The 13,931-nt window shown below is 46.3% G+C and overlaps 2 protein-coding genes across 3 annotated transcripts; one reads left to right on the top strand and one right to left on the bottom strand.

The window, feature by feature from the left end:
* Positions 1-2,329: 2,329 nt before the first annotated feature.
* On the top strand, positions 2,330-5,192 carry Naxe (NAD(P)HX epimerase). Of its 2 annotated transcripts, XM_020163407.2 has the most exons (6): positions 2,332-2,563; positions 2,697-2,805; positions 2,948-3,058; positions 3,143-3,256; positions 4,098-4,245; positions 4,936-5,192. In XM_020163407.2, the coding sequence occupies exons 1-6, from the start codon at positions 2,382-2,384 to the stop codon at positions 5,136-5,138; spliced, it is 867 nt and encodes a 288-aa protein (XP_020018996.1). In that variant the 5' UTR covers positions 2,332-2,381; the 3' UTR covers positions 5,139-5,192. The 2 variants fall into 2 exon arrangements, with proteins under 2 accessions (XP_073903926.1, XP_020018996.1); XM_074047825.1 differs by lacking the exon at positions 2,948-3,058 and having other exon boundaries at positions 2,330-2,563.
* A 338-nt stretch (positions 5,193-5,530) lies between these two features.
* Positions 5,531-13,897, bottom strand: Gpatch4 (G-patch domain containing 4). Its single transcript, XM_020163406.2, has 8 exons — positions 13,717-13,897; positions 11,086-11,215; positions 10,545-10,618; positions 10,358-10,450; positions 10,171-10,257; positions 7,896-7,987; positions 7,058-7,108; positions 5,531-6,842 (listed from the first exon to the last, which is right to left on the bottom strand). The coding sequence occupies exons 2-8, from the start codon at positions 11,162-11,164 to the stop codon at positions 6,026-6,028; spliced, it is 1,293 nt and encodes a 430-aa protein (XP_020018995.2). The 5' UTR covers positions 11,165-11,215; positions 13,717-13,897; the 3' UTR covers positions 5,531-6,025.
* Between the last annotated feature and the right edge of the window lie 34 nt (positions 13,898-13,931).

Genomic DNA, 13,931 nt, shown 5'->3' with positions numbered 1-13,931 from the left:
TACCACTTAAGCCATTCCACCAGTCCTAGAATAATTCTTAAGTGCAGACTCCAGGTCATATTGCTTGGATCCCAGCCCCACTAATGGCCATCACTGTATCATTGGGTATGTCATTCAACATCTTTGAGTCTCAATCTTCTCATTTGTAAAATGGGGATAATAATAGGGTTACTATGAAATGAAATGATTCATGTTAGCACTTGGCACATATAAATGTTCAAAAAAGTCAAAGAAACATGCTTTACATTGTGTTTTAGAAAGAAATCTTCAAGCTGGGCGCAGGTGGCTCAACATCTAATCCTAGCTACTCAGGGGGCAGAGATTAGGAGGATAGAAGTTCCAAACCAGCTTAGGCAAACAGTTCAAGAGACCCCATCTCAAAAAATCCCATCACAAAAAAGGGCTGGCAGAGCGACTCAAGGGGTAGGTCCTGAGTTCAAGCCCCAGTACTGCAGAAAGGAAAGAAGGAAGGAAGGAAGGAATCTTCAGAATCACCAAAATTAACTTTCCCACACTTGTAGAGAGTTTTGAGTAATATGTAAAAGTGAACCCACTTATATACTAGTGAAGTTAGAAAATAAAGTGAGGACTTACATAAAATTATTCAATTGTAATGTACACAGGTATACAGGTATAAAAGTTAGATGAATAGTAAGTCTGACAAACTCAATTTCTCATGACAAATATATAAGATAAGCATAGCTGGATGCCAAGGGTATGTCTGTAAATGATAAACCTCTTATAATTAAAAAGGAAAGTAGTGACAAGCAGGAGGGCTCCTTTCTCAGCGAATCAGCCAGGAACGTATTTCATGATAGAATAAGTTTAGCACAGAAAGAGGACTTTCACTCCACCTGTGTCTTAGCTTAGGCTGCCATAACAAAATACCATACACTGGATGCTTAAACAATAGAATTTTCACAGTTCTAGATGCTTAAAGGCTGGAATCAGGATGCCAGCATGGTAGGAGTCCTGGAAAATCGTATGTGTGGTGGGGAAGGAGCTTGATTGAACCCTCATAAAAGAACTAATCCCATCATACCATGGCCTAGCCCTCATGACCTTACCTACCCCAATCACTTCCCAAAGGTTTCATCTCCATACCATCACATTGGAAGTTAGGGCTGCAGCATATGAATTTGAGGAAATCATTCAGTCCATAGCAATATTTAGTGCCTGAATGGTAACTGATTTGTTACTTCCCCAACTTTTTTCCTTAACCATCTAACAGAGCGTTAGCAGTTTCAGAAGTACTTGGTTAGGGCTGGGGACAAAATCAGTGGTAGCTCCTTAAAGTTTCTAAGGAAACATTACTGTGACCTGGAACTTACAGTTTGAACTACATTTTAAACCACAGCTTACCCAACCTACTTATAACTGGGAAGTACAGTGTGATAGTCTAGCAAAAAGAAGGGGGAATTAACATAATGGAGAGACAGGTCCTAAATTATGTAAAATGCTTTGTAGTGTAAATAAGAAAATTAGCTTAATTTATGAACCAGGTTGCACGGGTCCTCTGAGATGTCTTTGCAAGCATTAGACCCTATTAAACATGTACTTCAATTCCTGTTATATAGCCCAGGAACTGACACCAGGAGTGTCCAAATTCACTCAGCTACTAAGTGGTGGGGGCAAGGAACCCAGGCTAACTACGGTAACACAGCTTCCTAAAGAACTACAAAACCGTGGGATGTGTTGGTTCATGCCTGTAATCCCTGTTACTCCCAAGGTAGAGATTCCGAGGATCATGGTTTGAGGCCTGGCTAAAAATTAGCTACACCATATTTCAACAATCAGACTGGGCATTGTGGTGTGCACCTGTGATCCCAACTTCTCAGAAGGCCTTAGGTAATAGTCATGGGGGTTTGAGTGCATCGTAGGGGTCTTGGTAAAGCGTCAGTGTGGTGGGGAAGGGCCTCAAAATCCTACCCGAAAAAATAACTAAAGCAAAAAAATGGCTAGGGCGTATCTCAAGTGATAGAGCGCCTGCCTAGCAAGCATGAGACCCTGAATTCAAACGCCAGTACCGCCAAAACTTAAAAATAGATAACTACAAACTCAAGATTTATTACTACCAAAGGGCGATTGGGAGCAAAGCACTTCAATACATCTGGAAATGAAAGACAATCTGTAATCGTCCGGCAAAGGACTGGAATCTAGGCTGTAATGGAAAGTGCACCAAGTGGAGGATTCGGCGGGCAGAACCTTCGAAGGGGGCCACGTGCTCCAAAGGACCGAATGTGCAGAGCCCTCCCAGCCCCACAGCTTCCGGTACAGCGTGCGCTAGTCCCGCCCCTTGGGGGGCGGGGGCGGGGGCGGGCGGCAGTGAGAGCATCGCGCATGCGCAGGGGCGACGCGGTGGCGCGTACACCGCAGGCTGGATGTCTGGGTTGCGGGCGCTGCTGGGGATTGGGCTGCTGGTTACCGGTTCGCGCCTGCCGCGAATCAGAAGCCAGGCAGGTGTCTGCCGCGCTGGACTCACCTGGTGGGGAACACAGTGTCTGAGCTCGAGTGCCCGCCGGGACTCAGAAGCCATGGCGAGCACAGCGGTCAAATACCTGAGGTATGCGAGCGGGCACGCGGGGCCGGACGTGGGTGCCCGGCTCTGCCTCCCGGGGGCGGGACCCAGGACAGCTGTGCAGCTTGAGCTTTGCCGCTCCTGAACCGCTGGGGCTCAGGTTAGGGGCTTTCCTCAGCCAGGAGGAAGCCCAGGCCGTGGACCAGGAGCTATTTAACGAGTACCAGTTCAGTGTGGACCAACTTATGGAGCTAGCTGGATTGAGCTGTGCCACAGCCATCGCCAAGGTCAGTGGCACAACGCGCAGCGTTTGGGAGGAGCGAGGGAGGAGGCACTGTTCAAGCCCTCTGGCCTAGCCCCAAAGGGACGGGAAAGATGGCTGGCTCACCGTGCTGTTACTACCTGAAGCCTCTTTGCCCCTGCCTTCAGGCCTATCCCCCCACGTCCATGTCCAAGAGCCCTCCTACTGTCCTGGTCATCTGTGGCCCTGGGAATAATGGAGGAGATGGTCTAGTCTGTGCCCGACACCTCAAACTCTTTGTGAGTATGTGGGCAGAGGCTCTCAGAGGGAGTGAGGAGGACTCTGGGCTGTTGAGTTGAACTGTCACTTTCCTTTCCCACTAGGGCTACCAGCCAACCATCTATTATCCCAAAAGACCTAACAAACCACTTTTCACTGGGCTGGTGACTCAGTGTCAGAAAATGGACATTCCTTTCCTTGATGAAATGTTCCCAGAGGTAGGTGGCTTCAATTTGATACCCCATCTCCCCAATAACCACTGCCTGTTCTCTGCTCTACTTTCATGTTTCCAGACTTAGGCTCACTTGTGCCTGGCATAAAAGGTGCTATTGGAATCGAAGTGGTAGAAGAGCCTCCTCCATAAGGTGTGCTCCATAAGCCCCTAATACCACCACCCACCACCTCTAAAGCTTCCTTCCCATCACTCCTTCCACTCTGCAGTCAGATAGCATGCAGTTAGCACATGATCTGCCACTCAGGCTGGAGTGACTGCTTCATTCTAAACCCATTCTGTAGTTGTATAGATTTAGGAGGACATTCAAGATAAAAAAAAAAAAAAAAAGAAGAAAAAAGAAACTGAGGTGGGTGCCAGTAGCTCACACCTGTAATCCTGGCTACATGGGACCCCGAGATTGGTAGGGTCAAAGGTCAAGGCCAGTCCAGGCAAATAGTTCACAAGACCCTATCTCCAAAATAATCAGAGCAAAATGGACTGGAGGTGCCTGCTTTGTAAGTGCAAAGCCCTGAGTTCAAACCCCAGTCCCAGAAGACAAAAAAAAAAATCTGGACAGTCTACAGATGAAGATGCTAGATGCAGAGAAGTGATTTGCCCAGAATCACAGAATTATGACAAAGGTGAGACCAAAATCAGGTTGGCCTGAATTAGTGACCATCTGACCATCTACCCATTACTCTAGACCATGGGATGCTCTGTGAAAGAGATACAGTTGCGTCTGTACCTCTGAGTGGTTTCTGGATACAGAGGACAGCCCTTCCCAATTAAGGTTCTCTGTGCAGCTGTTGGCTCTAATATCCTTTCCTTTTCCTGTTCCATCACAGTCCATGATGATTGATGAGCTGTATGAGCTGGTAGTGGATGCCATCTTTGGCTTCAGCTTCAGGGGTGATGTTCGGGAACCATTCCACAACATCCTGAATGTCCTGAGTGGAGTCACTGTCCCTATTGCCAGCATCGACATTCCCTCAGGTGCTGGGAACCAGAGGTTGGGTTGGGGGGGGTGGGAGGGTGGCTGGGGCCCTATTGGGTCTCAAAACTGGTACCTGTAAGTTCTGATTCTTCCCTTTTTTGGTGCTACTGGAGTTTGAACTCAGAACCTTGTGCTTGCTAGGCAGGAGCTCTACCACTTGAGCCATATCCCCAGCCCTTTTTGTTGTAGTTATTTTACAAATAGCGTCTTAAGTTTTTGCCTTGGATGGTCTGAATTGTGATTCTATTTATGTTTTCCGAGTAGCTTGGATGACAGGTGTTTACCACTCTGTCTGGCTGCTGGTTGACATGGGGTTTTTGTATAGACTGGCCTTGAATGGCCAGCTTATTTATGCTTCCCAAGTAGTTGGGATTACAAGTGTGAACCACCATGACAGCTAGGGTCCTGATTTTTGAGCCATGGCTCAGACCAGGCCTAAAATAACTTGTCTCTAATGGAACAATTTCCAGGTGTCACATGAGGGCTGGGGAGGAAAATTAAGGAGCCCTCTTTACATGCTGGTCTGTGAAGAAACCCAAGCCCAAAGATATAAGGAGCACCTAGGATGAGAATTCCCCAAGTTGGGACCTGGGCTTCCCACTGCTTTAGGACTAGGGTAAAGCCAAGGTTTAGAAGGGGACTAAACCTGTGGCTTTTTATGTGCTTCCTGAATACCACTGTCTTTTTAGGATGGGATGTGGAAAAAGGAAACTCTGGAGGGATCCAGCCTGACTTGCTCATCTCCCTAACGGCACCCAAAAAGTCTGCAACTCAGTTTACTGGTCGTTACCATTACTTGGGGGGTCGTTTTGTACCACCTGCTCTGGAGAAGAAGTACCAGCTGAATCTTCCATCCTACCCTGATACTGAGTGTGTCTATCGTCTGCAGTGAGGGAGGCAGGTGGGCATTCTTTCCAATAAAGACTTAGAGCCTTTTCTCTCAAAACTGGAGTTCTGGGGCTCTACTGGCCATAGATTGGTGGGTGGTGAGGACTAGAGAGCAACACTGGATAGGTTGTGCTATCTCTCTGGGGAAACAAAACAGAACAGGTAAGAGAGATTCCTGTGGCATTTGGAAGCAACGAAAAATAACTGTTAGATGCCTTTACGTGGGGCTTATTCCATTTGGTACACACAGGGAGATGACATCTCTAAACTACTTCTGTTTACGTCAGTGTAGCAAGACCCAGGAAGTTAACAAGAAATTTCTTCAGAGGTCTCCAAGGAAAATCTAATTTGTGCTCAAGTCATTCTCAGCCTGGGAACAGAGATGCCAGTTAGGACTTATTTGTAGGCTAGGAGCCCAAGCTGACATTTATTCATAATCATCCAAGACAGTTAGAAACTGGCAGCCTGTGAGCTGAATCTAGCCCACAGACCTAAAATTGTTTTCCTTAGCCTTCACAATAATTAAATCCAGACATTTCACAAAAGTCTGTTTTCAGCTTCTTAATTTAGCAGGGATGTTCCTTCAAACGCAGATGCCCCTCACTGCGTTCCTCTTCCCACAGCCCCCAGTACTCATTGTCCTTCAGCTGCCTGGCTCCTGGAAGCACTGGAGTGCATGCTGTCTGGGTTAGAAGCTGCAGAGGGAACTAGGACTCTCTCTCAGCTAAGATAAAGCATGTTGGCTTTCTCCTCTCAAAATCTGGTATTACAGAGTTCAGTTTCTTTCTTGGGAGGGAATCCTCATGTAAGAGAGTGTGCTGAAGACCTGCCTTGACCCAGGCCTCTGACACTACAACTGGAAATTGATTAAGCCCCACCTTGACCAGACTTTCAGTCTTTCTTCCTCTGTTTCTTCTTTTTGAATCTCTGCTCAGTGTTGACTCCAGCTCTCTTCTCCTCTAGATTTGTCTGCCTCTTACTTACGCTCTCTGTTTCCCTAGTCCTGCCATCTTTATCTTCATGGTTTACAACTAAGACCTCTTCCTGACACTGCTGTCTTTTCTTTTTGCTTCCTCTTTCACTGCCCGTTCTGCTTTCTGCTTCCCTAATCCCGCTACTTGAAGCAGTCTCCTCCCTTTTTTCATCCTCTGTGTTTAAGTCCTCCTCATGCTGTTGCCTTTTCTTGCTTCTGCTGCACAGGTCAGTGTGTGCTTTGCTCTTCACCTTTGTCCTGACACCACTTGCAGCCTCCTTCCCTGTTCCTCCTTCAGTGAAGACCCCCGTCTCCTCCTCTACTTCATGGTGCTGCCTCTTCTTTTTCTTCTTTGTCCTGAGAGTCTGATCAGATTGTTCTCTGCTCTTCAATTCCCCAAACCCACTTGTTCGTATAGCCTCTTCCTCCTCACTCCCTATAGTTGTTTGTTCCCTCTCCTCTAAGACCTGTTCTTGATGTTGCCTTTTCTTCTTCTTGCTTTTTCTGAAGCTCTTGTCATTGTGTTCCAGGTGTTCCTCACCTATATTCTTTTCAGTTCCTGTAGCCTCTCCCTCCTCTTTCTGCTTCCTTTTTTTCTTTTTTTGAGAGGGTTTACTCTCAGTTTGTGGTTGAGAGGACCTAGGGTCCTGGCCTTTGAGACGAGCCAGGAAGGCCTGCTCCTGGGCCTCTAGCCGAGCAAGCTTGGCCTTCATTGTGATCCCAAGACGGGCAGCCCTGAAAGAAATGGGGTCCAAGTCAGCGAGGGTGTCACGGACCTAATCTTAGGCCTGAGAGGAAGTTGGGGGCAAAGGTGAGGAGCTTTTTATCTTCATGCAGTAGATGGGTCAACAGCAAGAATTCTTTCCTGGGGTGAAAAGAACTGAGAGGTGACACAGGCTGTCCTCAAGGGTAGGCAGCAAAGAAGGCAGCCCAAGGAGACCACTACTTACTTGTATGCTGTTCGCCCCTCACAAGCTTGGAGCAGCATTTCATCAGTCAGACTGTGGGGAGAGATGAGGAGTTACCAAAAAGTCTGGTGAAGACTTCTCTAAAATGATTGTTCAACAACAGTTTTTGCTGAAAACCTGGCACTTTTTCAGGTGCTAGGGATACAAAGATTAGTACAACCTAATTCCACCTCCTCAAGAAACCCAGTCAAGACTAGAGGTGTGGCTTAAACATACAGCACTGCCTAGCAAGCGCAAAGCCCTGAGTTCAAACACCAGTACCACAAAAAAGGGGGGAAAAAAAAAACTGGGTCTGGTGGCTCAAGCCTCAAGTTTAAGATCAGGAGGACTGTAGTTTGAAGCCAGCCTGGGCAAAAAGTTTGGGAAGCTTTATCTCAAACAATAGCTGGGCACAGTGGCACACCACTGTCATCCAAAGCTGTGCGGGAAGCTGAGATCAGGAGGATGGCAGTTCCAGGCAAGCCCAGGCAAAAAAGTTGACAAGACCCCCATCTCAGTGGATAAAAAATGAGTGTGGTAATGCATGCCTTTCACCCCAGCAATTGCGGGAAGCATAAAATAAGATCACGGTCCAGGCTGGCCTGGGCAAAAGAGAGACCCTATCTCCAATATAACCAAAGCAAGAAATCCAGTCAAGACTGGAGGTGGAGCTCAAGCAGTAGAGCCTGTTTAACAAGTACAAACCCCTAACATCAAACCTCAGTATCTCCAAAAAAAAAAAAAAAAGAAACCTAGTCAAGCATTAGATTTACCCCTTTCTCTTAAGATCCCAAGGCATCTCTTCCTCCCACATGCCCACAGTGCTGAAATGGAGTCTCACATCTTTGGAGGTATGGGTCCCTGGTTGTCATCGTCACTGCAGCTCTCCAAATCTTTGTCTGGTTTCTCTCCGCCTGAAGTCAGTGTGGCTGTCTAGGAGGGATCATGGGGTGGAGAAGGGCTCACTCAACACCACTACCAACCCTCTTCCTGGGCTGGAGGTGTGGTTCAAATGGTAGAGCACCTGCCTAGCAAGCACAAGGCCCTGAGTTTAACCCCTAGTACCACAAAAAAAAACCCTTAAGCCCTCTTCCCTTGTGAATTTCCCACAGAAATTCACAGCTCTAGGCAGGAATCTGTCAGCCCCCAACAATTACTCCTTGCAGAGCCATAGAAAGGTATGGCAGCCTGCATACTTCAACTTGGGCAGAGCGTGGGCTACAGTTGCTTGTGAGGTGGAGCAGCCTTGGCCTCTCTGGCTCATAGCAGGCTGGTGGGCAGAAAAAGCAGGAGGAAGTACTCTGGGTCAAGTCTCAGTGGGACGAGTGTCAGTAACTGACAATAAAAGCAGCACTCCACCCGATATCCTAAACCTGTTCACAGTACCACCACTTAACTAAATTACATTAACTGAGAACCTATTATGGACCAAAGAGTTGTGGACAGAATAGAATGAGATGGGTCCAGCCCAGATGGAACTATGTGGTGGCGGGGGGAAAGGAGTATGGCAAAATATGGACAATTATGATAGACCTTTGCCTGTACTATGGAGAGGTATCCAACTGAGACTTCAGGATTTGGGGAGTGGTTTCTAGAAGTAACTGATATGTAAGCTAAGTCTGGAAGACAAGAAAAAGCAGGTAAAGGACAAAAGGAAAAGAATGTCCCTGGCTAAGGGAATAGTAGATGCAAAGACCTGAAGGTGAAGAACACAGTGCCTCAAAATAAAAGAACCAGATTCTACTTGGCTGAAGTGTAATGGTCCTAGAGAGAACTGGCAAGAGATGAGGATGGAGAAGGCAGAGGCAAGACATGAAAGACCAGGTAACAGAAGGTAACACACACGCACAGGAAATTAATGTGAGTCGACTCCCTGTATAGCTATCCTTATCTCAACCAGCAAAAACCCTTGTTCCTTCCTATTATTGCTTATACTCTCTCTTCAACAAAATTAGAGATAAGGGCAAAATAGTTTCTGCCGGGTATTGAGGGGGTGGGGGGGAGAGGGAGGGGGCAGAGTGGGTGGTAAGGGAGGGGGTGGGGGCAAGGGGGAGAAATGACCCAAGACTTGTATGCACATATGAATAATAAAGCAATAAAAAAAAAATGCACAAAAAAAAAAAAAAAAAAAAGAACAGGTAAACCAGTCTAATAAATTTAGACTATCATCCTAGGTCAAGGAGGAGCCAGTAAGCCAGGTGCAGCGGCTTACACTAGTCTTAGCTATTCAGAACATGGAGATGGGGAGGATCACAGTGCAAGGACAGCCCAGGCAAAAACATAGCAAGACCCCATCTTAGCCAGTAAAAGCTGGGCATGGTAGTGCGCCTGTCATCCCAGCTACACAGGAAGTGTAACTAGGAAGATCGATGTCTAGACTGGCCTGGGAGAAAAGTGAGTATCCAAAAAGTTAACTAAAGCCGAAAGGGCTGGGGGCATGGTTCAAGTGGTAGAGTACCTGCATAGCAAGCATGCAAGACTGTCTTAAGTTCAAACTCCAGTAGATGAGAAAAAAAAAAAAAAAATCCAGTAACATGATGCAATTTGTGTGTTAAGACAGGTGCTGATGGCTTGGAGTCATAACAACAGAGAGAAATGGGAATGATTTGCTATGAAGCATGCTGTCCTTAGCACATAATAGATGATCACTAAATGTTAGTTCCCTTTTATTGGTATAATAAGGTAGAAGTCCAAAGACCTGGGTTCAACCTTGTTTGCCATTACTAGCCAGCTGTGAGTTCTTCAGCAAGCTACTTTTCCCTCTTTAGACTACACATGGGAGATAAGGATGGACCAGATGATCTCTCAGTCTCCTCTGGCTTCTAAATCCTTTGAATTGGGACACCACTTCCCACCTCACCCACCTTCTGGCAGTCCCACTCAAGGTGCTGTATCCTACTTCCCACTCCGTATTGCTGCTCCCTCAGCAGATGGCAGGGATCCATGGAACCTGAAGATGTTATTGCTGAGGCCTGGGCAGTCTAACAGCAAGGTTGGGCACAGGATCTCAGTATAGTAGGATAGCCCTGAGTATTGATAGGACACCCAGCCACTTGCTGGCCCCAGGGGAGACAGAAGAAAAAAAGGATGGGCACTCTCACCCTATCCTTTAATACCTTCACAAACTTCTGATACAGCAAGTTGGGCTTGGGGTGATTATGACAGGTAGTCTCTTTAGAACGATGCCGTATCTGTACTCCATCCTGTAAGAAAGTATCAGTAAGTGGGTGACATACCATGTCTCCCCCACCACTCTATATCCCAGGCTCTTAGGTTTCATGTGCCAACCTATCAAGCTCATACCTGCCCAGTTTCCACTACCAAGTTGGCTGCAGTCTTGTTGAAGAGCTCATTCCACCAGTGGTTTGTGAACTCCTTGGCAGGGTCGTGCCCCACCTGCCAGGGAAATAAGTATGAGCTATGGGTACTTGCCCCACTTGCCCTCAAGGATTCTTTCTCCCATCAATGCTGACCAGCTTCCCTGGCTTACCCCATGAGTGTCTTGCTTCAGTGTCACCTTGAGGGCCTGGGTGATGCCATTCTCCTTCCGGCCCAAGCCTTTGCCTGCAGAGGACAGTGAGTGACTTGGCTTATTCTGCAGCCTGCCCTGAGCACTCACCAGGCAGCCTCTACATGTGTCACTCCTTGCCATTCCACATGCCTAGTACTGGAAACTTTCCCAGAACCATTCTTTTCTAGTACCACTGCATGCAGTCCCTCTGTCTTTGAGCCTGAACTACCTTTTCTGTCATATCTCTTTTGTGACACAGGCCACGTCTCTTACTGCCTCCTCCCCCAGTCTTTCCAACCACTTCCTCATTATCTATTCCTCCTTTATCTACTTACTTCCTCATATCCAAGAATGGGAATTTCTTCCATTCTTTTCTGAATAAGTCAGAAAATTTATTCTTCTGCAAATTTCTCTTTAAACTAGCTTTTCCTTTTAATGAGTGGCTATAGGGAGGTGATCTGGGATGATGCGTCTATCCAAGGGCAGAGGACAGGATGTGGAAGACACCCCATAGGGTCACCTTGAGTCCATCCATGCTTCAGCAACTGCTCCTCAGCAAACTTCATCCCACGACTCTTGACCTCTGGAGTCACACTCATGATGGGCACTCTGTGTCAGGCTCTCACCAGGGAAGGAAAGGTGGCATCATCCTTTTAAGAGAGAAGGAGAAAGTGCCCAAAGCATCCTAGCTTCTTGTGTATGAATTCTCTTAGGAGGCCTGGTCTTTGGGAGTCCCTTGATTGGCCACAGAGGCCGACACCAACATATATCAGGGTCAAGGAGGACTGGTATTAGTATTGAGCTCACCATTGCCAGTCTGTGTGCCAAGGCTCTGCATAGATTATTTCATTCAATCTCCCCATTATGCTTGGAAAGTATAATTATCTCTATTTTACACATGAAGAAACTAAGCCTTAAAGAGGTTAGATGGCTTTCTCAAGGTCACACAGCTAAGAGATGTAGAATTCAAACTATGCAGATTGTGTGCAGAATCCACTGTCTACCATCAGATGATTACGTCTCCCAAAATATATTATCCTGTATAAACAAAGCTAGAGGTGTTTGGGAACCCGAGTTATAAGACAGTGGTACTTACGAGAGCCTATCCTGTACCCATGCCTCAGCATTTATACTGTGCTCTTGGTGTTGGGACTACACACTATTCCATACTGCTACTATATTTTAGTCTTGTGGGAGTAACTTTTTTGAAACTTTTCACCTTAGGAAGGATACTCTTACTTAGCATTTAATACATAACAGGTGGGTTACACATGTTATCTCATTTAATCTTGATAATCCTGTGACATAGGTATTCTCCTTATTTTACAAATGAGGAAAATAAGGCCTGGGTTCCTTGCCGGAAGATACACTGCTAGGAAAAGATAGAACTTGAATATGAGCCCCAACTGCCTGATTTCATAGGGGTCCCCTATAACATCGCCAACTAGTGCCATTCATTTCTTTACAGTAACTCACACATTTCTCCTTTTGGACCCATTATGGCATTACCCAACATATATACTAAATTTGCCTCTGAAATCATCAAGATGACTTATAACACAAGATATTCAAGACAGACTGGCAATATTGACTCATAACAGTTAACTTGTGCTAAATCTGTAGTCATTTCACTTTTTACAGGCATTGCAGGTAATTGTTAAAGCTGACTAATGGGACTCCTGGAGTAATTCTATAGCCTTCCCAAGGGACAACTCTGAAAGGCAAAACTTTCATTTGAGTTTAAGGTCTAGCAAATATCCTTAAAAAAAAATTAAGACACACCATTATAGTCACTCCTAAACATTATACATTAGACTTAAGAATGGTGAGTGGGCAGAGTGGCTCAAGTGGCAGAGCACGTACCAACCAAGTGTGAGGCCCTGAGTTCAAACTCCAGTACCACCAAACAAATAAACAAATAAATCGAAATTAAGAAAGTAAGACATGCAGATTTAAAAACAAAATTAAGAATGGTAAGCAGATTTCTTAAGTACAAAGAGGAACAAATTCAGGATGATTCACATTTGTGTTCACACACTTCTATGGTGAATACCTTAAAAGCTCCAAAAGAAGTGTTGAGTGAAGAAATAGCTATATCTGGCTTCTTGATACTGTAGGACAAATCTATCAATCTTCGGTGGAACCTGGGTTGAACTCAGGGCTTCAGCTTGCAAAGCAGGCACTTTACCACTTGAGCCATGCCTCCAGTCCATTTTGCTCTGGTTATTTTGGAGATGGGGTCTTACAAATGGTTTGCCTGAGCTCCCAAGTAGCTAGGATTACAGATGTGAACCACTGGCCCACAGGACAAGTAAAATAAAAACATTGAGGTAGCCTCAAAACTCTCCCAGGGGGCTGAAGGTGTGGCTCAAACAATATAGCACCTGCCTGGCAAGCACAAGGACAAGTTCAAACCCAATACCTCCAAACAAAACGAAACAAAAAATCCTGCCTCCTCTCAGAAGTCATCTCTGATCTATCAACTCCTAGAATTCAACAATAATAATCATATTTATTGTACATTGAATCAATGCCAGACTGTTGCTAATTGCTTCATACCGACTATCATTTAATGCTGCCAACAAACCTACTAGGAGGTGTTACTATCTGTAACTTACAAACCAAGAGACAGGCACACGGAGGTTTAATTACTCTCCCAAATCAGGATTCAGACATTCCAGAACTGGTGTTCTTAATCACTACATTCTTCAGTCTCTTATACCTCTTTGTGCTTTTTGCTGAGACTTTCCACAACCTATCCCTTCTCGCAATAATTCAAAATACGTGCCTTGGAAGTCAGAGACGAGCTTTATTCCCCACCCTTGACACTTAATGAATGCAACGCCCGAAATCGAGAATGTGTTCAGTCGTTAATTGTTGAGCTGAGTGACACAGAGGGAAATGCTTTTAATGGACTTTCACGGGAAGACTGTGAACAGAAGCCACTAGGTCTCGGGTTGTGCGCTGCGATGTTTGTGAAGGATGCAAGCACGCTTAGGTGTCAGTGAGTTTTCGGAGGTGGTCCGGGGCCACTCATCTTACAATGATCTAAAGAGCCGAGGCCTAAATTCCAGCCCTCCTACTGGCACCGCAGCATAACTAGGGTAAAAATTCTCCCCTGCCTTCGCATTCGTCCCTGCGCTCCCCTTACCGTCATGGACGGGTCCTCTCCGCGGACACACGTGCCACAGCGGCCCTGCGCGCCGCCATCTTCCCGGAAGTGCCGTTGCGGTCCTTCTAGGCTGCCGAAACCACAGAGACGCGCTCAGGAAACCGAATTTTGGCCCTCCCAAGAGAAACTAGGGTGGATGGAGCCCAAATTGTCCGTAGGGTTGCCAAAGAAACGGGGCCCTGGCGCTCGCCCTT

The sequence above is a fragment of the Castor canadensis genome, chromosome 11 (assembly GCF_047511655.1).
Source record: "Castor canadensis chromosome 11, mCasCan1.hap1v2, whole genome shotgun sequence".
Taxonomy (NCBI): Eukaryota; Metazoa; Chordata; class Mammalia; order Rodentia; family Castoridae; genus Castor; species Castor canadensis.
The sequence above is the reverse complement of the archived record's forward strand: the minus strand, read 5'-3'. Positions and strand labels throughout refer to the sequence as shown.

What these genes read in the sequence shown, in the direction of transcription:
- Gpatch4 (XM_020163406.2), bottom strand. Translation starts at nt 11,164, where the DNA reads ATGAGTGTGACTCCAGAGGTCAAGAGTCGTGGGATGAAGTTTGCTGAG. An exon ending in TGGTAGTGGAAACTGGGCAG is followed by an intron (nt 10,258 to 10,357) that starts GTATGAGCTTGA and finishes ACTTTCTTACAG; the next exon opens with GATGGAGTACAGATACGGCA. An exon ending in GAGGGGCGAACAGCATACAA is followed by an intron (nt 6,843 to 7,057) that starts GTAAGTAGTGGT and finishes CATTTCTTTCAG; the next exon opens with GGCTGCCCGTCTTGGGATCA.
- Naxe (XM_020163407.2), top strand. Translation starts at nt 2,382, where the DNA reads ATGTCTGGGTTGCGGGCGCTGCTGGGGATTGGGCTGCTGGTTACCGGT. An exon ending in TTGATGAAATGTTCCCAGAG is followed by an intron (nt 3,257 to 4,097) that starts GTAGGTGGCTTC and finishes GTTCCATCACAG; the next exon opens with TCCATGATGATTGATGAGCT. An exon ending in CAGCATCGACATTCCCTCAG is followed by an intron (nt 4,246 to 4,935) that starts GTGCTGGGAACC and finishes CTGTCTTTTTAG; the next exon opens with GATGGGATGTGGAAAAAGGA.